Raw genomic sequence first — 25080 nt, 5'->3', positions numbered from 1 at the left:
GGCCGGCCAGGCCCTCCCCACTCCTGTTCAGAATGAGGGTCCCTGCGTCCAAGGCCGTGTACTGAAAGCTGGGCTGTGCCCTCTCCAAACCTGCGGGGGGAGGGCATTCAGAGAAGATGCGTGCTCCTTCGCAGGGAACCTGAGAAGCGAGGCAGGGGCAGGGGGGTGGACGTGGTGGACATCAGTGACCTGGAGAGTGACTTGGTCACTGAGAGGGAGGGCAGGGAGCAGGGAGGCTGAAACAGGAGGCTGTTGCTTTACGGTGAGTTTGAGGATTGGTGTCTGGTGTTAGGTGGTGCCGAGGAGATGAGGGTTCTTTGAAGACCTCTGGGACAGGGTCTGCTGGCCCAGGCCTCTGCTGACAGAAGCATCCAGCTGTTCTGGTGCTGGCTCTAGGCATTCAAACTTTCTGCTCAAGCCCAGTGTAGCATCCCTGACGGGTGGAGAACAGGCCTCTTCTCCATTCCAGTGACGTACTTCAGGCCTGACATCTTGTGACTCATGCCTGCTGGCCCCAGAGGTGGGGCTGCGCTCAGTGGAATGTGGCAGCTGTTGAACATCTGGCTAGCAATGCAGCCCAGCAGCTGAGCAGCGGAAGGTGGGGTGGCCCTTGCCCTGTAGAATGGCTGAGTGGGCCCAGCCAGCCCAACTGGCCAGGGCAGTAGGCCGTCTGAGTCTGAATCAGGTAGGGTGTTACAAGGGCTCGGATGTAAGTCCGCTCTCGTCTCCAGCCTCCACGTGGAACATCTCCTGTCAACCAAGGGTTATAACTCCTGAGCCCTCCCCGCTAAGGTTTTACTACCCGCTTGAACCTCTTGAAAGTAATAGGAGTTATAACAGCCCTTGCTTGGGGAGAGGCACTTGTTTCCTCCATTCTGCAAATCAGGAGATGGAGGCTCAGGCAGGTCAAGTGCCTTGCCCAAGGTCACACAGCTTGGCCAAATCCAAACCCTAGGGGTGAATGGGGAAGAAGCATGCCTGGATCCAATCCACAGGGACGTGCTGTGTGGGGGTGGGAGGGAGGGGCCAGCATTGCTGGTGACCAATTGTACTGTTTGCCCAGGACAGTCCCCATCTGTGTCCCCAGCATAATTATTAGGGGTGCCACCTTTCACTGTCAGAAATGCCCTGATTTGGACAAGAGACTGCACCATCACCCTGTTATGAGTCCGGGGTTTCTGCACCCTGAGCGCCACTCTTCATGGAGTTGGAGGCTTGGTGTGTCATCCAGGTGGACTTGTACACCAGACTTCCACTTCCTGACTTTGCTGTTCTGTAAAATAGGAGTGCCTAGTCCTGTTTCAGAGTTTTGAGACTTAAATGACTTAACAAATGTATCCCCTACTGATCTGGCCCAGTGCCTGGTGCACAGTGACTGCTCGAGAAATAGGTTTTATTAACAAAGCACTAACTCGTTCTAATTGAAAGTGTTTCTGATGTCCCACTGGCACTTTGTCATTTCGCATGTTCTCAGCAAAAACTAAACGTTTGCTGTATTTTTCTTTCAAGAGTTACAAGTGAAGGCTGGGAATGCACGGCCCCCTGCTCCCCAAAAGTGCGCGCTGTGTGCACGTTGAATAGTGGCATAACGGCCTCTGTGGGTGGTGTGCTTACTCCCTGCCTGTCCCTCCCGTACTTGCTCCTTACACACGCCAAGAGAGTGTACTAAGATCGTCCCAGTTTTATTTATGGGGAAACCGCGGCCCGGGAGCGGGAAAGGGACTTGTCGTGGTCCCGGCAGGAGCCGAGAGGGAGGTGCCCAGAGGCAGCCCCCCCGCGCTGTGCATTTTCCGCGTCCTCCAGCAGAGGGGCCGGCGGCAGGCTGGGCGTCCCGCATAATAGCCGCTTTGATGCCGGCGGCCGGGCACAGGGGAGGGGAGGGGAGGCGGGCCGGAGGGAAGGGAGGGGTGTGTCCGGCTGCCCGCGCCTTTCCTCCGCCCCTCGGTTCCGCCGCCACACGCCACCGGAGCTCGGACGGGTGCCGGTCCCTCCTCCACGTTCCTCGCCGCTGCCGCGAAGCCCCGAGACGGCGGGAGCCGGGTGCTCACCATGTCGGTCGCGCTCAGCAACAGGTTTCAAGGTAGGCGCCACTGCCCCCCTCTGCCCCGCCCCCAGTCCGCGGTCCAGCTCCCCCCAGCCTGCGCGCGGTGTCCCCCGCCGGCCACCTGTGCGCACCCGGCGGACCGCGGGGTCTCCCACGCGCGGGAAGCAGGCGCGGGCCCAGGAGCGCGCGGCCCGGTGAGACCCCGGCTTCCCGGGCCGTCTCTTTGTCTCTTCCAGGAGGGAAAGCGTTCGGCTTGCTCAAAGCCCGGCAGGAAAGGAGGCTGGCGGAGATCAACCGGGTAAGCGCGCGCCGCTGGGGCAGCTTGCGAGGCGCCGGAGCTGTGCGACGCTCGCCCCCAAAACTCCCAATGCCCGGTGGGTTCCACCTCCGTCTGCGAGGCTGTGCCTGCCGCAGAATCAACCCCCTTTCTTCCCCCGGGCTTCCCCCAAGGTCCTCCCTCCGCCCCTGCCTCTGTGCCTCCGACTCCAGGTAGGTCCCCCTCCACCTCCTCCGCCCTGCTCTGGTCCCGGCGTCTCGGATTGCAAGTTGTTACTCTTAGACTGGGGAGGTAGGGCCGGCAGAGGAGCTCTGATGCCAGCCACCCGAGGGCTCCCCGGAAGCCCGCCTGGGACCAACCACAGGGATTTGGTGCTGGAAGGTACCCCCGATGTCTAGGAGCAATCCCGGTTTCACAGCCTGGGGTGGGAAGGGAGGCTCAGAGAGGAGAGGAGCTGGCTGTCCCGAGATGGCCCAGCAAGTGCGCACAGGGCTGCTGTTAGCACCCCGGGCTCCAGACTCTCAGCCCAGTACTCCCTCCATAAGAGAAAGTATTGGTCGCCTGCCTGTCCCAACCCCCACCCTCACAACTCTTGGCTCCAACTTTTAGGAAGGCTCCCTTAGAGCCTTGATGCTTTTCTTGCTGATGCTGGTGGATTTCTATAAAGAAAGCCTTCAGGCTGTTGCCAGGCACGCAGTGGGAGCTCCATAAATATTTGTGTAATGTCCACAGAGAGTCGAGAAGATAAGGAAAAGTGTCATGTCAGGGCCTACCTGGATTGGCCAGAGCTCAAAGGCAGCATAGCCAGGGGCTTTGGAATTCTGCATGACGCGGGCTCTGATCTGGTCTGCATCACATACCAGCTCTGTGGTCTTCACCAAGGACCTCTCATCGCAGAGCCAGGGTTCCCCTGAGGGCTCAGTGAGGGAAGGCACGTAATGTGCTTGGGCCAGCACCTGGCACAGGGGAAGACCTCTGGGGACGGTACTAGAATTATTTCCTGAGAGGGATGTCTCCCAGGTTCCCTAACTGGTTGTGGAGACATGCCCACTGAAATGAGGCTGGGCATTCCCCCTGCTGCTTCTCTCCGGGCACCCAGGGGCCCAGCCCAGCTCAGAGTCCCAAAATGGGAAGCTGGTGGGGGTCAGCAGCACTGTGGCATGGTTGCAGTATTTCCACCGGGGACTTGCAGTCTTGATTCCCTCATTGATTTCCTTGGATTGTCTAGAAGTAGGCAGCCTGTCTGGTTTTATTCCACTGGCTATAGGAATCTCATGGAGGCCTCTAGGGACCCCAGGGTCCTTCACTGTCATCCTTACCCTGACTCTTGGTGCCATCTTGAGCACAACTGAAGGGAGCCTGGATGTCTGGCTGGGATGTCAGGGGTCCAGGATGCTGGGCTCCCTCCTAGTTCACTCTGCAGCCTGCCGGTCTGGGCTGTGCTTGCCCTCTGGACAGAAGCCTGGAACCCTGACCTCATACAGCCCCCTGGGCCACTCAGCCAGGCGGGTTCCAAGCTGGCTGAATCCACCCACAGCCAGCAGGCTTCTGAGCCAGAGACAGCTGGGGATGGAGGAGAGGTGACTGGAGTTGGACAGACCAGAGGAGTTGAGTGTGTGGGACTCTGTGCCAACCCCGCCCTTGGAGGGGGGACAGATAGCGTTGTTTTGGGAGGTAGACTGTCTTGGCTCAGAAAGGGGAGGGCCTGTGGCTCTCAGGGGCTGAACTGGACAGCATGCACTATGACTGGAGAAGGTGAGCAAGAAGGCGCTGTATCCTACTACCTTGGGACCCCAACACCCAGAGAGGGCAAGCAGCTGGCCAAAGCCACCCAGAAGCCAGTGGTAGAGCTTGCGGTCCAGTGTCTTTTCCCTTCCCTGCTATTCTAAGACCCACCATGTGAGCCAGGCTGCTGTCAGGCAGCGGGGGCCTGGGCTTTCGGCCCCTGGAGGAAAGAGGCTCCAGGATCAAACTGGAAACTTGAGCTGCTTCCCACCACAGCAGGTCAAGGTGGCCCCACCGTGGTTTAGAGTCACGAGGATGAGGAAGAGAGGGGCACAGTGTTGCTGGCTCCATGACCTTGGGCCGCCACTTCAGATAGTAGTAGCCAGGTTGTTGTGATTTTGTAGCTAGACAATCTGTGGAAAGCACATGGGAGAGCTGGCTGCTGTCGTGATTGTTATCATTGTTTTGTTTGGGGTTTAAAGGTTCAGGTTGTAGAAACCCAGGGGCAAGTTCTGAGATTTGCTGTCACCCCTGCAGGCTGGGTCAGATGCCTTCATCTGGCAGAGCCTTAGTCTTCCCCTCTCTTAAATGGGAGCAGCAGCTCGTGTTCTACTCCGAGTCCCTATAATAGTCAGTGGAGATGAGCAGACAGAGCTTTTTGCAGACTCGGAGGGAGTTGCTCTGTTGGAGGGTCTGTCTATTTCATCCATGGCCATGGTCACAGTGGAAGTTCCCTGTGCAGATTCTAGAGGGAACCATGTCGGCAACCCAGATTGGCCTTTCTTTGGGGTGCAGCTTCACTGCCCCACTGGAGTGGGGCTTCTGGGGGACTGTACCGAGCAGCTGCCCAATAGCCCCATGGAAGCCTGAAGCCCTGAAGGATGGGCCTTCACGTTCACTGCATGTGCTTGGATACCTCTGTGCTTGCTGCCTGGGGCCGAGCCCAGCCTGGCTGGCAGTTCTGGGGGCTTCTAGGGCCAACACCCTAGTTCCCTTTGGGCCTTTCTCCCCCAACCCCAGTGGGGCCAATTTCCAGAGGGCCCCAGGGTAGCTCAGTCTGAGCTGTTGTTATTATAAGGGATTCAGGAGTGAAAATAGGAGGCTTGGGTAGACCTAGAGGTCCTGGTGTAGCTGTGTGGAAATGCTCTTTTTTGGTTTCACTCTAGTTTTTGCTGTCTTTTTCTGAGCACTTGGCATGTGCCGGGCAATGTGCCAGGCATGCTTTGGGAATTATCTCGTTGAGTACTCACTCTAACCCTGTGAGTATCTATTCCCATTTTATAGAAAACGAGACTCAGAGAGGTTGAGTCGATTGCCTGGGTTTAAACAGCCACACTTGAACCCAGACTATTCTCTCAGCCTCTGAGCTTGATTGGGTCTCCCCTGGGGGTGCCACCCCCACCTCCGTGCCCTGTGGTGTGTGTGTGTACATTCTCTGCACTACTGGAGCGGGCAGGATGGGTGCGTACCTCCCACTCCCCCCACATAGCTGACATTCCCCGCACCCTGATGGCATGGCAGGTGACCCCAGGCGAGCCAGACCCAGCCTTATATGGCAACAGGACATATTCTCTCCAGCTTCCCACAGGGACAGAGAGAAGTGGAGGGTCTAGGCGGGCATCCCTCAGAGTGCCCTTACCCTGGGGACTGAGCAGGGGGAGACGGGAGGATGGTGAGAGCCCCAGCTTGAGCCAGTCAGAGGCCAGGCTCTTTAACAAGATAAGGTGAGGCGTGCCCTTCACGTGCATCACCTCACTGACTCCTGTCAAAGGAACATTCAATTAGATAGATGCACAGTGACAATGTGTAAACACCCCACGGTACGAGGATTACTAGGCCTCCCATTTTAGGGATGAGGAAACAGGTAAAGTCACCTGCCCGAGGTCGCCCAGCCAGGAAGTGGCAGAGCCAGCAGTCTGACTCCAGACAATGCCCGTGGCCTGCCTGCCCTGGCCCCTGTCCACCCGGTGGCTATGGCCTAGCTGTGACACAGGCCTCTCTTGCTTATGTGGATAAGGATCTTTGGCTACTGTTTCAACCCTCCCAGCCCTCCTGGGTCAAATGAAGGGCACTCAGCATTCCCTGTAGCGTTTAGGTGCCTCATGGTTATGTCAGAATCCACGTGCCATCAGTCTGGGAAGAGCTGGGCACAGCAGGCTGTGTGTCTCTGCTCAGGGGGGTATATGTTTGCGGTTGGTCCCTCCCTCAGCAATGGGGGACCTCTGAGACCTGACCCAGGCACTACGCAGGTGTGTCTCTTCCTGTGTGCTGGCAGTGCCACCCTGTCCTTGCTCAGGTGAATGTGCCCAGCTGGCATGGCCGGGCACCCGTCTCTCTTGCTCTTGCTTAATATATTATAAGGGAGATGCTGATAAGCAGCCACGTGAGCCTCCGAGGATTCAGTGTCCCCACAGGTCCACCCAGCCATGACCTCAGTGTGGCCATGTCACAGGAAGCTGGAGATGGAATTTCTGCAGGGTCTGCTTCATTTGTGTAGTTGACGGGGTGTTTTTCTTCAGCTGCCCCATCTATTGGCGAGGACACAGCGTCCGGATGAGGCCCTAGAGCTGCCACGGGGAATGTGAGCCTGCTGTCCCTGTGGGTGCACGTTACAGACGCCTGCTACATGCCAGGCACCAAGCCGGGCATTTGTGGTCTGGCCGGGGCCCTTTAGGAACCTGTGGGCTGCGTCAGAGGCCTCACGGCCTGGGATGGTGCCACCTGTCCTTGGGGTTTTCGCCCAGGGTTTCAGCCACCAGCCCCTTGGATGGCCTCCAAGATGGTGATCTCTGCCCGCCCCAAAATCCTGCTGCAGCTAATACATAAAGGCAAGCCTGGAGAGCCAGGAGCAAGCATCCGGGAGCAGGTGCTAGAGGTATCAGCCCAGAAAGAGAGTTAAGTCTGGGGTAGGGGGTTGGGGACAGTGGGAATCAGGAGGGTGGCAGGGACCCGGAGGCCAGACACGGAAGAGGCTGCCGACCTCTGCTTGTTTTGGAAATAGCCCCTCCTGGACAGGAGCACTTGGATGGGACTTCTGGGGGTGGGGGAAGATTCTGGTGTCCCTCAGAGGTTGGAGGGGACCGAGAGGAGAGGCAGTGCACAGGTATGGCCACAGGCACTGTCCCCCTGGGCTAAATGGGAATACTCTGTCCCGTGTGGATGGCCTGTCACTACCAGATCAGCCAGGTGTCCAAGGACAAAGCAGAGCTTGCCCTTGAGGAGGGATGACCCGAGCGTCAAGGCTCGCCAGGAGGACTTTGTGGCACAAAGTAGGACAGAGAGTTGTGAGTGGGTCTCTTTGCCTTTCCCCTGCTCACCGTTGTCTCTTGGTGTGGCTTGAGTTTGGGTGATCCAAATGCATCACGATAGTAGCTAATACTTAGTGAGTTTCCGTGCAGTTAGCTCATTTAATCCTTACACCAACCCAAATGGGATCATCATTATGACCATCGTTGTGATCCCATTTCACAGATGAGGAAACTGAGGCCCAGAGTGGTAAAGCAAGTTGCCCAGGGCTGTGGAGCTGGTAAGTGCTGGATCTGGGGTTTGAGCCCAGGCAACCTGACTTGACCTCCCTCCCCCACCCCTCTGCCCCACACGCCCTACGTTCAGGGAGCTTATGTGAGGCTTCTGACCACTGTGGCTTTCCATAAGCCCTTTCCTTTCTGAAGCCTCAGTTTCTCCAGCTAGTGAACAAAGAGGACAGCTGGGTGCTCTGAGGAGTCCCTTCCGGGTTCTGTGACTGGGTAGATGTTTTAACAGGTCTGTCACCATCCTGGGCCTTGCCTGTGGACACTCTGGCTTGAGGAGTGGCTGCTCAGCCCCCGACTTCCTGTTTTCGAGCCCAGGCTCCTGCCTGCTTGCATGTCCTGGCTCGTTGCCAGGGACTGACCAGGCCACTGAGGCCTCTGCACTTGCTCCTCTGAGTATCAGTGGTCACTCTCAGAGCCCCGCATACCTGGAGGCCCTGACAGCAGTTTCTGCAGCTGTCAGGGACAGTGGGCTGGAGTGGAAGAGGGGGATGGGGGCAGAGTAAACCATCCAAACACACCCCATCCCCCTAGAGGGCTATAGAGTGGTTCCCTGGCCTCTGGAATAACCTCCTTCTACAGCTGCCCAAGAGGAAAGGTAACTCCCAGTATTGACTTTCTTTGCCCAGAAACTGGTAGCCGGGCTACCTTGTTCAGGGCAGAGAGGGAGCTGGGCTGGTAAAGGGAGATAGACCTTGAATTGTTAAAACTTTATGATATTGAGCAAGTTGAGCAACTGCTCTGGGTTGCAGTTGTCCCATCTGTGAAATAGGGATAGCCAGAGAGGGGAAAGAGAAATCATAACCGGCCTAAGCTGGGGAAGGAGGTTTGCTTCTGATCTGTTTAATAGTCCGTGGTGGTCTGGATGATGAGCTGTAGGGGTTAAAATAGATTGTATGGATGTAAATGTTAGGAGACAACAGTAATAAACAGCTAACATTTATTTAGAATTTACTAGGTGCCAGGCACAGTGTTAAGCACTGTACATATACTTACATACTATAATTCTCAGGACAAGCCTATGAGATATTTGTATCCTTCCTACAGATGAGAAAACCGAGACACAGACAAATGAAGGAATTTTCACACAGTTACTAAGTGGTTCAAACCCAGGCATTCTGGCTCCAACTTGACCTCTTTTTGTTTCTGCATTTTGCTTTTCTTCCAAACATCTGGACTGGATTCTATCTCTGTCTCCTCCGCCTGGGGACCCAGGGGTCCTGGAGTCTGGACAGACAGGGTACCAACCCACTGGGCATAGCTGGGTCCCGAGGCTGGGCAAGGATATGGGGGACAGACACCTGAAGGGAGGAAGCTGTGGGCTGTGCATGAGTAGGAACCAAGAATCCAAAGCTCGTAGGTGGGGTGGGAGCTGGCAGCACAGCCAATGGCACTACTGTTCCTGCTGCCTGCCCGCCTGCCTCCCTTGGCCCCTGCCAAAGGCATGGTCCACACAGCTGCCCTAAGCCCAGGGTCAGCAAGGGCTGCCTACCCACACATGAACAGGTCAGCTGCTTCTCCCAGCCCTGGTCACTCTGTGGCTCAAGCATTTGTCATTTTTGGCTCTAAGGAAAAACGTGATTCCAGTCTCTGAGTCCCCCTCCCCCGCCCCGTCACATACATGCACATGCTTTTGCAAAGTGTCTTTACCATTTCAGGCATGAGAGTAGAGAAAGTCATTCTGGCTAAATGGCAGGCTTCTCTATTCATTCAGCTGATGTTTATTGAGCACCTACTAGATGCTGGGCATTGCTGAGTGCTAGGCACCCGTGGAGCACGAGACAGTAAACACGTGCTCCTAGAACCCTGGCCGAGGGCCTGCCTCCTCCCAGCATCCTTCCAACACCCACTTCCTCGGGTCACTTCTCAGGTCTGAGCAGGGAGGGAACCAAGCGGCTTCCCAGCTCGGCCACTCGCTACCTGTACTGCTTTGAGCACATTATTTATCCTCTCAATTCAGTCACCCATCCTGCAGATATTTATTGAGCACCTACTATGTGGAACCCACATTCTCGCAGGGAGAGACAGACGATGAACAGTACTGTTAATAAGCAATTGTAGATTGTGTTAGGAGATGATTCATCCCATGGAGTAAAAGGAGATGCACAGGAAGGTAAGGTCGATGGGGCTGGCCTCATTGAGAAGGTGATGGGTGGGCAAAGGCTTGAAGGAGGTGAGGAGAGAGCCACACAGGTATGTGGGGATGAGCGCTCCAGGCGGGGGCTCAGCTAGAGCAAAGTCCCAGGTGGCAGCAAGTCTGGCATGGGGGAGGCATGGAAAGGAGGCCAGAGTGGCTGAGGTGCCCACTCTAGTGGGGGTGGGTGGGGGAGGACAGAAATAAAGTGGCATGTTAGGTGGTGAGGAGGAAACTGGCTTCATCCGTGAAAAGACCCTGCAGTGCCTGCCGAGCGCCTGGCCTGGGGTTGGGTCCTGCAAATGGGAGTTGTCGTTCACCACGCTGCAGCTCACGCCGTGCTCTCGTCCTTGCTCTCAGTTGCTGCCTGTGGTTCTTTGTTCGTCTGTGTGTGGTTTGTCTCCAAGACCAAGACCCATGTCCGAGCCCTTGAACCCAGTCTATCCGGATCCCTAGACGTGGTCGGTGCACATTACACATGGGCTCTGGGCTGGTGTGGATTCCGGTCGACTAGAATGTGGGAGCTGGGAGGACCCCTAGGTTTCGGATGTTGGGTCGTGCCTATGCCTCCCCGCGAAGGTGTCCCAGTTCCTAAAGGGGTAAGGTGAGGGGAACGTAGGCTAACTGGATTCCATTTAAACATTCTGAGATTGTGAACTTCCTACCTTTATGAAATGCCCTTTTCTGAACTGATGGCAGTAGTCAGTGGTAATTGTTTAAAGTCTTTAGTTGGCAAAATACAAACTTGGCCGCCTTATATTAGCACCTCACGCTATTTTAAATTTTTTTTGGAAGTGTTTCTTTCTGCATTACCCCGAAGTCTGAGAACCACTGACCTATTTGTCCCTCTGTTGGACAGATGTGGGATCTGGGACCCTGGGAGGTGCCTCATTTGCCCAGGGTCACAGACAGAAGTTAATTGTCCTCCACTTGGTCAGAGACTGGGGTGGGGGCAGCCGTGGAAAGAGCTATGAGAGAGAGCCAAGAGGAGGGGAAGTCCTGGCCAGAGCCGCCGGGAGGAGGGCAGCCTCCCGGGTAGCAGGAGAAGGTTCCAGCTCCAGCTAAGTGGAGGTAGGGCCATCCATGGTGCATTGTAATGAGGACCTGAGTCAGGCTGTGACCAAGCCAGCCGGACCCCACGGGCCCTGGCGCTGCCCTCCACCAGGCTGCTGGAGGCCCGGGTCCTGGAGGCTGACAGACACAGATTCCAAACCCACACTGCACTTCCTCAGCGGCCTGGGGACTTCACAAGTATTATTTAACCTCTCTGGTCCTTCATTGTCACCTGTAAAATTGGAATCATAGTGAGGATTTAATGGGATAGCACAGTGTCTGCCAAAAGCAAGGGGGCAATCAGAGTCCCCCGGCCCACGCTGCGGGTGGGTTTCTCCTTTGTCAAAGGGCCTCGAGGGAACATGGAGGCATTGAACCCTGGGAGGAATCATATTCTGCCTCACATTCGTACTCATTCAGCCCTGTTGCTTATTGAGCATTGATGGAGAGCCTGCGGCTAAGTGCTCGGAGTGGGGGGCCCTGTTGAGGAGGTGGGTACTCTTGTGCCCATTTCACAGCTGGTAAGGCGGGGACTGAGAGCCAAACCCAGAGTGTTTGGTCATCATTTAGGTTCTAGGCATTTTCCTAGTCTACTTTAAGCCCCTCGGACGTTTACATCACAGACTGGAAAGGTAGTGAGTTCCCTGTCCTAGGAGATGTGTAAGTACAGACTCGGTCATCAGGAGTTCAGGAAGAGATTGAGTGACTGACCTGATAACATTTAACATCACTTTAAACACGGACTTCCTGTAGTTTTAGGAGGAGGACCTTCGTCTTATTCGCCTTGGTCTTCCCATCCCCTTGCTGCCTAGAACAGAGCCTTGTGCACTGTGGTCCCTCAAAAACGGCTGAATGAATGAGTGAGGAGGGAGGGAGGCCTGTGTCCAGTTGGCTCAGTAATGAGGAAAGTGAGGTCCAGAGGGGAGAGGGGATTGCAGAGTCCAGTGCCAGCATGGGAACACACCCTCTGCTCCCTTACCTGTATGCAGGTTCTAGGGCTGCTTGAAGATTTGCAACAAGACCAGTACGATCCCTGGCCCAGTGCCGGCACAGCAGGTGCTTACAAGGTGGTAGCTTTTTGTTTTAAAGCCAGATGAGTGCCTGCTATCTACCCATTTTTAATAGTCGAGGTTAAGGATGCAGACTAAACGAGATGGAGCTCTGGCTGTGTGAGCCTCAGTTTCCTCATCTGTAAAATGGGGGTAATGATAATAGCTACTTCTTGGGCCCACTAGGAGACCCAAAGAGATCACGTGGGTAAGTGCTTCATTCTGGAGGCTCTTGTTAGTGTCCCCCACTCCCCCATCTGGTTCCGAAACGGCTCATTTGAGTCTCTCCCAGCATCTGAGGGGATGGTGGGCCCTGTTTTACAGGTGAGGACACAGGGGAGAGGGATATGTGACCTCCCAAGCAATGTACAGTTATTTTCTGGCTAAAGCAGAGACTAGTAAAACGACAGCTGTTGTTTGTTGAGCACTTGCTGTGTGCCAAGAGTCGTACATACATGCTCCTGGGGTCCACATATAAACCTCAAAAGCAGCTATGATAATTACACTCCTTTGGACATAAAGCAACAGAGATACAGAAAGGAATTAATGTGCTAGGCTCGCATACCTAAGGAGTTAATGCTGGAGCCAGGCGGCTTGTCTTTGGGAATCATGGCTTCACAGATCCCAGAGCTGGGATGCCCTGGGGGAGACCCAGGTCCCTGCACCCATAATTCAGAGGCTGTTTCTTCTAGAGCAGACCCTCCGGGCCCCACCCCAAGCTGCCAAGCATACTTCCTGCCCACAGGATGGATTTTGCAGATCTGCCCTGAGGGTTGACAGGAGGCCAGGACAAACACTGGAGGCTCCTGCCTTGTTCGGCCAAGTGCAGCCACCTGGTGGGAGAGAAGGCACGGGGCAATGGGCCTCTGTGCTAGCGAGCTCTGCCTGCTGACCCCTTGCTCAGCACTTGTCTGCTTGCCTCCGTAGGAGTTTCTCTGTGACCAGAAGTACAGTGATGAAGAGAACCTGCCAGAAAAGCTCACAGCCTTCAAAGGTACGCTGGGGCTGGCTGCCCCCTCTCCGGGGAGAGTGGGGTTGGCCCCCAGTCTCTCACACATAGGGCTCCTCACCCCCATAGGGCCAAGCTGCACCCCTGTTTCATCCAGAATGCCTCTCTTCCCCATGGGCTAAGAGACAGGGTACCTGGCCAGAGGGGGCCAGGCCCCTCCACCTGCCTCCATGCCAGCCCCGGCCCCATCACCCCTCGCCTGCGGGCCCCGGCCTGCCCCTGCCCCTCTCTCCCAGCTGCCCGGCAGGGCTCAGGTTGGCTCCTGTCGCCATGGCCCAGGCCTGCTCGCTCCCGGGTCCCCGGCACACAATCAGCTCTTTGTAGCAGCCCTGGCTTCTCCCCCTCCATGGTGGAGCGTCTCGGGAGCCCCTGTGGAGAATGGACGTTTGTGTCGCCACAGTGGGGCTGGGGGCAGAGTTTCTACCCATTGAATCCAGCAGCACGGGATGAAAAGAAAACAGGGCCCGGGAGCCCGCGCGCGGAGGGGCAGCATAAAGGTCCCTCTGTTCCCGGCCCTGGCGCTTGGTTGCCGGCCAGCGGCTCGAAAGGAGAGGAGCCCTGCACAGAAGGAGCAGACAGACCCACCTTTCCTGCCGGGAGATGCCTCGGGGCTGGAGGACCCGGCAAATAGCCTCGAGGCGCGTTGCCCCCTTCACATCTTGGCAGTGTGGGCATCCTCCCTGGTCCAAGGCAGAGAACCTGCCAAGTGCTCCTCAGACCAGACAGCTTAGCTGTCCTTGGGCAGCACATTGATGGCTAGGTGTTTGTTGAACGTTGACCTCGTGTGGGGAGCGCTTCAAGCGCGGCGTTGTGAGCTGTCCAGATCATCTCCATCCAGCCAGGCGGGAGATGATGCCCTCTTTGATGTATAGGAGAAATTCAGGCTCAGAGAGGTGGGGTCATTTGCCTGGGGTCACACAGCTCATCTATGGCAGAGTGGGGGTCTCGAACCCATATTGGTCTCACCCCAAAACCCCTGCTCGTAACCATTATTCAGTGCTACTTTTTACATTAAAAGAACTAGAACAAAGACACACCATCTCTCCCCCACCCCCCTGCCCTGTCCCAGCCACCCGTAGGACAGCTGCACAAAGGAGGCGCCGTCCCTCCCTTCTCTCTGGATACCAAGGAGTCACTCTTCAGAGGTGGCTGCGGGAGGAGGGACAGAGTCAGGGGTCGTAGGTGCTTGAGTGGGTGGTGCCCAACTAGAAAGGCTGGGGGGCCCTGACAGCATGAGAAGGGGCCCTGAGACTACCTGGAGGGACCTTCCAGGCAGAGGGTCGGTCAGTCCTGAGCCGGAGCATGTGGGGAACAGGCAGAGCAGCAAGGCCAGTGGGAGTGGAACAGAGGGGACGGAGGGAGAAGCAGCCTGAGAGGCCGGAGGGCAGACGCTGCTGAAGGTCGCAGGCCTTGAAGGTCACTGGGAGGACCTTGGCTTTCTCCTGCTGCCTCCTCTGTGCAGAATAGATCTCGAGAGCCCTGCTGCTCTGTGGCAGGTGTGAGCTGCCCAAGGCCACAGGTCTGTTTGCACACTGCCCGTGTCAGAAGATTCCAGCGTGCTCGGAGTTATCCTCTCTTGCTGTTGGAGGTTCCCCGGACCCCTGGGTCAGAGAGGTTTAATTCGGTCTGTAGGTGAGGTTTGTGGGGAGGGTCTGTGCTTCTGGACACTGTATGTGCCACTTTGTGGTCAAGGGCAGGCCCATGGGCATTTCTCCTGGAAGAGCATCAGCTTCATGGTGCCCAGAACCGAAAGGTCTGGAACCACAGGGACTCCTTAAATCGGTGGTTCCCACACCTCGCTGCCCATCGAAGCACCTGACACACTGAAAACACACCTGTTCCTGTGCCCACCACACCAAACCCGTATCTCCAGGGCTGGAACCTATTGTAGTCCCTTTTAGCTGATTTGCCGGCAGCCAGCCCGCACTGGTGGGGACCTGGGAGGACCAGTTGCCCTACCTTGGCTGAGGGTCAGAGTGGCCCCCGGGGCACCTTTCTCCATGGCACCTGTGGGAGAGGGGTGCAGGCAGGGTGAGCTCTTTCTTTGGAGACAACAGCTGAGATGATGGGACTCGAGTCAAGACCCCGCCACGGGGTGAGAAGTTGGTGTGGGCTCCGTGAGGACCTGGCCACTTGCCCTCAAGGGAGGCACTGGGACCCTGCAGGGGTGACCCTGCTTCCAAGCTAATGCCAGGTTTTGCTCTGTGATTTCCAGAGAAGTACATGGAGTTTGACTTGAACAATGAAGGCGAGATTGGTGAGTAGAGCCTTGAGTGTGTTGGGGAAAGACGGTGTTTGGTGGGTAGACGCTGTGAGGGTCCAGAGAGCCCCACAGACCCACCTGTCTGGGGAGTGTCATGATGTGACGAGCACACACTGAAGCCCCCCACGGTGGGCCGGGCCAGCCAAACCGGGTTTGAGCCCACCCGCCCTTAACCCGGATCCACTGCCCCCAAACTCCTCTTCCTACCGTTTCCCTCCCCGCTCAGCCTCCCACCCCAGGGGCCCCAGGATAGAGGGTGCCACCCTGCCCAGGGCTGGATGCTCAGGCTGTCGACACCCCAGCCCAGGGGACCGGTGTTTCCTTGGTCCCTGAGCCTGTCCTTCCATCTGGACACTATCGTGCAGTTGACAAGGTGCATCATGGGCATTAATTCCCTCATCCAACAGAACCTGTTTGTGTCCTGCCACCCAGACACTGGGGTTGACAAACGCCTGTCCCATGGCACTTATGTTCAAGGCAATATCTTGACCGTCACCACTATCGGAATGACACGGTCAAGGCCAGTTTAATTATCCCCATTTTACAGATAAAGAAACTGAGGCTCAGAAAGATGAAACGACTTGCTTGGGGCAAGTTGCTTGTGGCAGACACAGGGCCCAGGGCCCGGCCTTTGGTTTCCAAACGGGCTCTCCCTCCTCATTCACCCTGAACTTCAGTATCGCTGCTGCGGTCGGCCTTTTACTCTTCCTCTGTCTTCTCTCGTTCTTCTCCCTTTTGAATATTTTTATTCTTTAGGAAAAAATTTGGGGGGTTATCAAGTTAATATATCTTCCTCATAAAAACTTTTGGAAAGCACAACAAAGCACAAAGACAAAAATATGTTACCCACAGCCCCACCTCCCAGAAAGAACGGCTATAAGTATTTCAATTTATGTCTTTCCACTCTGCTGTAATCACAAATGCTGTTTTATACCATTTTAGAACCTCAGTTAAAAAAAAAATAACATTGTGAGTATTTTGAATATGGTTAACTTTTCTTTTGAAATATGATTAATGGCTCCATAGTATTCCATTGAGGGGACACACTATAATTTATTCGGCAGACACCTTCATGCCTTTGATAATTCTCTGAAGAACAGCTTTGCACAAGAGTCTTGGTCCATACCACTGATTATTTCTTTAGAGTAAATCTCAGGAATTAGACATCTGGGTCAGAGGCTTCTGAAGCATCTGGCCAAATGGCCTTCCAGAAAGGTCTTGCCAATTTAGAGTCTGGCCAGCAGCTCGTGGGAGACCTTTCACTTCTTCCTGCAGAACGCTGCCCAGCTTTCTTTGAAATGCCCTGGACATCCTGGCACCTAGGGGTCTGGCAGCAGTCCTGCCTGCTGTGCCTCTCGGGTGAGCTGGCGCACCACTGCCTGGCCCTCAAATCAGCCCCTGGGGCACCCTCTTTCCCGCCATCCTTTGCTGTCCCATTGTTCACAGAACAATCTGAAGGAAATTGCCTCAGATCTTGGGAGCCTGGCGGTCAGAGGCAGCGACTTGTCGGGGTGTAGTGATTTTTGGTGCCTCCCTTGTTTTTCTTGAATTTTGTTCTTTTGTTGGTTTTCCTGCTGTGCAAGATATTTTTGTCACCCTCTCCCTTCTGGCCAACGCGGAGCCCTAGGACTGCAGGGTGGGAGTGGCAGATAGGGAGAAGTGGCCCCCTGGCACCTGGAGAGTGACTTTAGGTGCCTGTGGTCAGGCCAACTCCCTGACCCCACCTCACTGGGCAGTGACTTCCGGGGTAGCTGGGCAGCGAGCCCACGGCTCCCCTAACCGCAGGAAGCAGCGGGTAGTCATTCCATTTCTGTGCACCTGCTTTGTGCCACGTGCGTTTTATGCATCATCCCTCCAAATGATCCCGTCAACCCATTTTACCATTGATGGAAGCTGGGGTTCAGAGAGGTTAAGTAGTTTGCCCCGAGTCCCACAGCCAGAAATAGCAGAGCTGAATTCCAAACTGGCTGTCTGATGCTAGAAGCCCCTGTCTCTAACTGCTAGTTTCTACAGCCTCCAAAGGGAACAGGGTGTGGTGGGCCCATTCTCCCTAGAGGAGAAAGGCCATTGACTGCAGTCTCCAGGGAGGGGCTGTCCTGCCAGGCTTCTTTTGGGCGTGGGGTGCCTGAGGGAGCTGTGCCAGCTTCCCCACTCGCCCCCGCCTCCTGTCTCCACTTAAAGGATCTGCTTTTCCTCCGGCAGACCTGATGTCTTTAAAGAGGATGATGGAAAAGCTTGGGGTCCCCAAGACCCACCTGGAGATGAAGAAGATGATTTCGGAGGTGACAGGTGGGGTCAGCGACACCATCTCCTACCGAGACTTTGTGAACATGATGCTGGGGAAACGGTCAGCTGTGCTCAAGCTGTAAGTACCCCCCCGCCTGTCCTGGGGCCTCTGAAGGCGTTGTGTGTGGAGAGGCCCCTAGCTCAGGCACCCTAGCCATTCCCCAGCCAGGAGGTAACTCACTGTGTGACCCACTGGGCAAGGTTGTTAACTAACTTCTCTGAACCTGGTGTCCTTATCTGTCGAATGGTCATGTTCACATGTACCTTGCAGGTGAAGTGAGTGGGTAGCAGAAGTCTGGTGGAATCAGCGCTCAGTAAGCGGCAACTGTGAGGATGGTGGTGGTGATGACGATAAATCTGCTGCTGAAACCTGCTGCACCTCAGTGCCCTCATTTGTAAAGTGACTCTGCTACCCCACGGGGTTGTAAGCATAGTGTAGAGTTACAAACTGGCTCTAAAGGGTAGTAGAGTTCGAATCGTACGCTATTCATAAGACAGAGATATAGTAAATACCTGCCGTGAAGCATTGTCCTGAGGGTTAATGACATAACATAAATGAAGAGCCTAGCCTGGTACTTGGCTGATGGCACACACCTAGTACATGGTGGCCAAAATCACACTCTGTACGTAGGTACTTCTCCACTGAGGAGCTGCAGAGAAATTCCCTGGAGAGTCTCATGGTATTTGAGCTGAAAAGGACCTCACTCGGCTTTTAGAAAATAAGATTAATTAATTTTTTTAAATGTACAAATGTCAAATATGCCTGTTTGATTTTACAACAGGGAAAGCTGAGGCCCCAGGAAGCTGAGTAAACAGCTCCTGAGCCCACAGTTTGGGCTGGTCAGAGCTTTCATTGTGGGTGGGATGGGGCAGGGTGTGTGTGCAGAAAACTGTCAAGGTCCGATCGCGCTGCAGAGGCCGGGTGGTAGCAATTGGAGTGACGGTGCTATAAAAATGACACTGAAGATTGAGTGGACATTTACTGTGTGTCAGGGACCCGTCTGTGTCTTGACTCCTTAGATTTAGCATTTGTTAATTCAGCAAATATTTACTGAGTACCACCAAACGCCAGGAATTATTCTAGATGCTGGCGACACGCGTTGCTGGCCTTGTGGAGCTTGCCTTCTAATGGAAGGAGACAGACAAAAGAAACCAATCCAAAACACCAAATGGCAGTAGTTAGTACAAAGAAAAATACAATGGGCAAGAGGAACGGAGACGGATGGGATGGTGGGCAGGGAGGGTCTCACTGAGAAGGTGACAGTTAGTTGACCAGGGCTCTGAGTGAGAGAGATGGGAAGAGGTGAGCCACGTGACGACCTGGGGAAAAGCATTCCAGGCAGAGGACATGGCACGTGCAAAGGCCCTGAGGTAAAATCGTGCTTGTATGCTCGAGGAACAGCACAGAGGCCAGGGGGTCTAGGCTCTCAGTAAGTACAGTGAGTGAAGGTTGTCAGCAGCGATGGGCAGGGGCCAGGGGACATGGGGCCTCGTAGGCCACAGTCAGACTTAACATTTTGTACTAATGTGGAGGGATGCCATTGGAGTACTCTGAGCCAGGGACTGACTTTTAAAAGGCCCCCTCTGGCTACAGCAGGGACGAGAGTGGCAGCAGGGAGGCTGTACAGGTAAGAGATGAGGCCAGTCGGTCTGGAGAGGTGGCCGTGGAGGGGGCCAGGAGCTGTTGGAATTGGGAGTGATTTTGGAGGTAGAGCTGGAAGCATTGCTTAGATGCCCAGATGCGGGGCATAAATGAAAACAGGGAGTCCGATGGTTCTAAAGTCTGAGTAACTGAGGGAATGACTAATGTTTGCTTGGAGGAGAAGAGCGGGTGGAGAAGGTGGGATTTAAGAATCCGGTTTTTGATGTGTTCAAGCAGAAGGGCCCTCCAGACATCCAAGGGAAGAGGGGAGGAGGGAGCTGGAGGTGCAAATCTGGATCTCAGAGATAAGCTGTTTGTGGACTGTCACCCTTTGGATGGGACGTAAAGCCAGACGACTGGAAGAGCCCACCCAGGGAGTGACTAGATGGAGTAGGGCACTGAGGCTTGGAGCAGCTCCTGACGTCAACACTTCTGGCACCCCCACTTCCGGATGGAAACACAGCATCCGTGGGGTTAAGTGTCTTCCTGGAGTCAAGAGCTGGGACAGTAGCAGGGCTGGGACTCCAATCCAGGCTGTTTCCCTCCAGAGGCTGCACCATGAACCCCTGTGCTCTACACCCCTGACTTGACCCTCTGAGCAGTGGGAGGTTTTGAAGCTCCAAAGGGGTTGTGAGCAGAGCCGTGGCCCAGCCTAGCTCTTCTTCCTCCAGGCAGCGTGGTTAGGGGAAGGCCCATGGCCTGGAAGTCAGAGATCTAGTCTCTCTTCCTGCTTGGTCTGCTTGTGGCTCTGAGGAGTCATGTCGCCACTTTGCACCAAGTTTTCTCCTCTGTCAAATGGGACTAAGAGTCCCTTCCATGCAGCTGCCGTCTTGGGCTTCTGAGAAGATCCTGCTGGAGAATGGATGAAGGGCATTCTGCTGAGGACTTTGCAGATGTGAGGGCTGGGTGACTTTTCCCCGGGTGAGGGGAGGAATCCTAATCTTGTTTCGTTTTTTTTGTTTTTTTTCCCCATCTCTAAACCAGAGTCATGATGTTTGAAGGAAAGGCCACCGAGAGCAGTCCCAAGCCAGTCGGTCCCCCTCCAGAGAGAGACATTGCCAGCCTGCCCTGAGGACCCCGCGGGGACCTGTCCCTGCCCTCCCTGCCCCACCCCTCCCTCCTGATCTTGCTGCACTTCTGGACTCATTGCAATGTCTTTTTTTTCCCCCCTGGTTGTTGGGCATGATTATTTTTTCATCTGCAGAATCTGATCTCTTTGTAAAGCACAAATGATCTGCCTTAAAGGGGCTCTGGGGCCCCTCCCTTTCTTCTTCCCTCCTTCCCCACTCCCTGTGCAGAAGGGCTGACATCAAACCAAAAACCGGAAGTGCCGGGGCCAGGGCAGGGCGGCTGGAAGCCTGTGATCCCCACTTGGAGCCGGCATTGTCCAACCTTGCTGGAGGTCACTGAGCTAAGTCCAGGCTCGCTGGCCTGGCTCTGGTGAGGACCTCAGCCCACTTTTAGAAGACCCTGGAGTAGGGACGAGGCTGCAGGGCCTCACTAGGGTTTCCTCAGACGCTCTGAAGTTCCAGTGCTCTCAGGTTGTCCAGGACGTGGCCACTCACTGCCCCAGTGATCCCCCCTCAGGCCACACTTCTTCTCGCCCTTAATGAGGGGCAGAAAGAAACAAGGAGAGGAGCTTGGTAATTGGAGACCCTCAAGAAGGTTCCGGAAGGAATCTTCTGGCCTTACCCCTTGGCCACACCTTTCTAGACAGCTTAGAGGGAGCCCTGTCCCTTGCTGGGGCAGCAGAGGGCTTCAGAGGTAGAGGGGAGGCCAGGGGCCTTGGGGAGGGGGGTTCAGCTCAGTCTAGTCCCACCTTTTAGGAGGATGCTGAGGGCAACAGGCTAGGAAAATGACTAAAATGTTCACAGCAGAAAGTCAGCACCACTGTTAAGCCAAGAACTGAGACACAGGAGGTTGCCTTTCTGACCCCAGTCTGCTTGAAAACTGACTGCTTCCCCCATGACCTGCCCACCTTACTCAGACCATTCATTCATTCACTCACTCAGTCATTCAACAGATATTTATTGACCATCTATTATAAGCTTTAAGCCCCCCCCACACTTTGTCCTGACATGTGCTGTGTCCCGTCTCTAACTCATTTCCCCATTTCCAAATCGCCCAAAACCCTTGAGTGTGGGGATTCCATTGGAGTCACCTGTGTCCCTTATTATGGACTCACTCTTAAAGCTCTGATCCCCCTGTAGGTTAGCTGGGCCAGTCCTCACATTTCACAGGTAAGGAAACTGTGGTGGCCCCCAGGGATTAAGTGCCTGGCCCAAGGTTAGGAGTTAGTCGAGATGGAAGAGTCTGGACTCAAGCCCAGGTGTTCAGATGCCCTGCCCATGCATCATCTCTGCTCGGGGCTGCTTCCGTCAGTGATGAAAACAAGGGAAGGGGCAGGGCGAGGCTGTTTCCTAGGACAGCACTTGGGGAGGGGCCTGGGCCAGGACTCACCCTTCCCAGTGCCTCTGAGTTAGCATCAGGGTCAGGGGAAGGGCCAGGCCTGCCTCTGCTGTTCCGCCTTCCCCAGGGCTTCTGAGCTAAGCCACTTCTCAGAACTCACGCAGGAAGCTGTCACACTCGGCCCCATCTTGGCTGAGCAGGGACCTCAGCCTTGACCGCACCTGTGTTCTGGAGTCCCTCACCCTGCCTGCTCAGGACTTAGATGCAATCATCAGTTGAACATATTTATTAAGCACCTGCTGTGGGCCGAGAGCTAAGAACCCAGTCACGAAATAGACAGTTACATGAAATTTAAAGTCTAGTGAGGAAGTCAGACTCGGACAAGGACGAGTTAGATGAGAGGAAAGGGGGGCCATGGGGTGACTGCACTGCAATCCTGGGGAGACCAAGATGGGCTCCAGACTGAGCAAGAGCCTTGCAAAAGCATTTGCCAAACCTTAAGTGAAAATGTCTGGGTACTGTTAGAGCCATTGTGGGCTCTCTGTGGCTCCTCAGTGACCCATAATCAAAGACCCAAGGAGCTGCCTGACAGCAGCTTAAGGGAGTGGAGCAGGTCGGGGATGGGGTACGGGCCAGGTGGGGTTAGTTTGCTGGTCTCAACCAGTTCAGGAGCAAGATTACTTGGCCGTGACTGGTTGGTCCTTAGGCTAAGGAGCTGCTCAAATGCACAGGCCTAGTTGAAGTTTAAACCCCAGCAAAACAGTTTACCCTGTAAATGTAAAACCTCACCCCACCCCCTTCCCTGCCTTGGTTTTTTCCTCCCGAGATCATTTGAGCAACTGCCTGTCCCCACCCCTTCCCACTACCTCTCCTCTAGGGCACGATGAGACCTTTGAGCAAGGTGAAGTGACATCGTCAGCGTACTTGGTCCTCAGAGAGGAGGGCACGAGCAACCAGGCTTATTGTCCACAGGAAGCCTTAAGGGAGAGCAAGTGGGTGTGTCCCCAGCTTCTGGAAAGAGCAGGACAGAGCGTTCATTGGATAGGAGAATCCTGGGAAACCACACAAGTTCCTTGGCCATTTCTTGGAACTCAGCTCCTGGAGGGAGAGGGGCTTGAGTGGTTTCTGGAAGGGGGGGGGGGGGCTGCATATATTTCAGGTTGTGGCTATTGGCCCTGGGACTCTTACTTCTCTGGCTAAGGGCTCATTTTCTTAGAACTTCAGCTATCTCTCTGAAAGACCAAATCTAACTTGGGGATTGCCAAGTGTGGCTTTGTCCCTGCAACTCTAAAGGAAGGAGTGTGTGGGGCAAGTTCAAGTGGATGGAGTATGTGTGCGCGTGCGTATGAGAGTGTGTGGTGCCAGGTATCACCTCTGCATACTGGGAATAAAACAGACAAACTATCAACGTCTTGACTGGTGTATTTGGGGGCGGGGTTCTGGGACTCAGCAAATTCAGAGAAAAGCGACCTAATATAGTAACATCGAATGAATGTGTCCTGTGTACCAGGCTGTTAAACTAACTTCATTTGCTTCTCACAACAACCCCGCGAGACAGGTTGTTTGTCATCCTTGTTTTATAAATGAGAAGCAGGCTTGAAGCAGATGCGCAGTTTGCTGAAAACCAAACAGTGAGTGGCAGAATACAACCCCCTACTTCAAGTTAAGAACCTCTGTCCTAGAGCATTTAAAACCCAAATCCACTGCAGAAATGTGTACATAACGGTCATCAATTAGCATCCAGACAAGCTGAATTCCGAGCCAGCCTCCACCGCTTTCCGCCCCGGGGGCGCTGGGTAGTTTTCTTAAGTTCCCGGTGCTTCCAGTTACATCAGTTAAGTGGCAATAACAACTCCTGGGGGACTAGGACGTCTCGAAGATTAAATAGCACATGCAAAGTGTTTTGCGCTTTCCAGGCTCTTGCTTCGGAAATGATTACCTTGACAGGAATAAACAAAGATGATCTCTGGTGCCCTTTAACCTCCCCTTGCAGCGCCCGTGCTGAGACGCAGCAGTCGCCGGTGGCCAGGCCCCAACCCACCCACTTTCTGAACCCCTTTTCCTCCACAACCCCCTCCAAAGCCGCTCTCAAGAGCTTCCCCTGGAAACGTGTATCAAGTCCTAACTTCTCTGAATCAAGAACTATTAATCACCACCTACAGCCAAAGGTTACTGTGGGGTCTCAACGGAACACTGAGCGTGGACCGCTCAAGCACGCGCCGTCCGATGAAACAACCCAACGCTAAGCAAACCCGTCCTAGTTGCGGACGCGGGGGGCGGGGCCTGGACGCTGCAGGACGCAGGCGCGCGGGCCGAGCCGGCCAATGGGAGGCGGCGGCCTGGAGAGCGCGCGACTTCATACACTCCCTCAGCCTTATCGAACCGCAACGCCCACCGAGAGGCGTGACGCCACTTACGCGCGCCGGAAGTTCGGGGCTCGCTGCGCGCCGCTAGCGCTGAAGGAAGGAAGTTGGCGTTGGAGCGGCCTGGGCTGTGTGGGCAAGGCCGCGGGGCAGCTGCGGCTGCTGCTACGACCCGCCGAGTCCGACGCGATGGGAGACGAGATGGATGCCATGATCCCCGAGCGGGAGATGAAGGTCAGATACCGGCCGGGGCCTTCGCGTTGCCTTGGAGCCCCACTGAACGGCGAAGCGCGGTTGCCGGCTGCCCCGCCTCCCGCTTGAACTTTCCCGGCGTTCAGAGTTCTCACCTACGCGTCCTGGAGCACTCTGCGGTGCCGCCGGCGTGTTAGCCCCGCCGAGTGCAGTGTCCCCTTCCCTGGGTGGTCGTGTGCGCACCACCTCAGTTTCTCTAGCTACTTAACATGGTGGTCGGAGTAGCGATAATAATTGCTGTTCATTGAACGTTTACTGTGAGCCAGGCACTGGGGTAATCACACAGCAACCCTACGAAATAGTTAATATCAAGATGCAAGTCGAGGTTCGGAAGGTAACTTACCCAGAATCACGTCTGACAAGGAGGCTGTAATGCAGGCGTTTTGTAAGACCCTCTCTTCACTCTCGTTGTATTACCTCTGTAAGGTTCTCCGGGCTTGTCTGGTGCAGAGCCAGGGTTCATCGCCTGTCCTACAAAATCTTTAGTTTATTAGACTAGGAGGGCTGTTTCGGTACTGGAAGTCTGCTTGCAGTCGGGAAACGAAGGAGAGGGGCACGTGATCCCAGTGAAAATTACAAGCACCTGAAAGGGAGTAAGTTGCGGGAAGATGTTAGGCATTTGAACAGCAAATCACTGAAATGCGTTTGGAGTAGTGACTCGCTCTTCCTTCTTGAGAATCACTTCCTGAGTGAACCACCCAATGAGAATGTGCCGTATTCCTCAGATATGCTGGGGCTGAAGGAAAAAAGGTTTTAGAACCACAGGCTTAGAAGATGGTAGTGTCCCTTTAAGTTGCTGATTACAACAGAAAAGAGAGCACTCTCCTGCCTTTTCATCTCACTGGCCCTCCACCCCTTGTGACCAAGACCCAAATAGAATATTTGGGATTATCAGGATAAGAGGCACAAAAAAAGACCGAAAAATTTTATTCTACTTCTGTTTGAAACCATAGTATGGTTTCACCTGGAAAGCTATGTGTGTATTTTTGATCATCGTACTCAGTTGGAATTAAGAGTATTTCAGTTAATCGTTTAGCAAATGTG

The 25080-nt window shown here is 54.8% G+C and overlaps 2 protein-coding genes and 1 long non-coding RNA gene across 10 annotated transcripts in view; 2 read left to right on the top strand and 1 right to left on the bottom strand.

Moving 5' to 3' along the window:
• Positions 1-1904: 1904 nt before the first annotated feature.
• AIF1L (allograft inflammatory factor 1 like) lies at positions 1905-22829 on the top strand. Of its 5 annotated transcripts, none has more exons than XM_074331202.2 (6): positions 1905-2080; positions 2281-2342; positions 12740-12806; positions 15037-15078; positions 17266-17449; positions 19997-22829. In XM_074331202.2, exons 1-6 carry the CDS (start codon positions 2050-2052, stop codon positions 20082-20084), a joined length of 474 nt encoding a protein of 157 aa, XP_074187303.2. In that variant the 5' UTR covers positions 1905-2049; the 3' UTR covers positions 20085-22829. The 5 variants fall into 5 exon arrangements, with proteins under 5 accessions (XP_074187303.2, XP_074187299.2, XP_074187300.1 ...); XM_074331198.2 differs by having other exon boundaries at positions 1908-2080; positions 17287-17449; XM_074331199.2 differs by lacking the exons at positions 1905-2080; positions 2281-2342; positions 19997-22829 and adding exons at positions 2420-6921; positions 17642-18121.
• Positions 22826-24707, bottom strand: LOC148754939 (uncharacterized). The gene is made up of 2 exons (XR_016019462.1): positions 24454-24707; positions 22826-24327 (listed from the first exon to the last, which is right to left on the bottom strand). It is a non-coding gene; the product is annotated as an uncharacterized LOC148754939 (long non-coding RNA).
• Positions 22984-25080, top strand: part of NUP214 (nucleoporin 214) — a 92003-nt gene continuing 89906 nt past the window's right edge. For all 4 annotated transcript variants that reach the window (XM_074331195.2, XM_074331193.2, XM_074331194.2 and 1 more), the window contains exon 1: positions 22984-24018. In XM_074331195.2, the coding sequence (XP_074187296.2) occupies positions 23746-24018 (273 nt within the window). In that variant the 5' untranslated portion in view covers positions 22984-23745. The remainder of the gene's footprint in view (positions 24019-25080) is intronic.

The sequence above is a fragment of the Rhinolophus sinicus genome, chromosome 16 (genome assembly GCF_057876585.1).
Source record: "Rhinolophus sinicus isolate RSI-liver-muscle chromosome 16, RSI-T2T, whole genome shotgun sequence".
NCBI classification, from domain to species: Eukaryota; Metazoa; Chordata; class Mammalia; order Chiroptera; family Rhinolophidae; genus Rhinolophus; species Rhinolophus sinicus.
The sequence above is the reverse complement of the archived record's forward strand: the minus strand, read 5'-3'. Positions and strand labels throughout refer to the sequence as shown.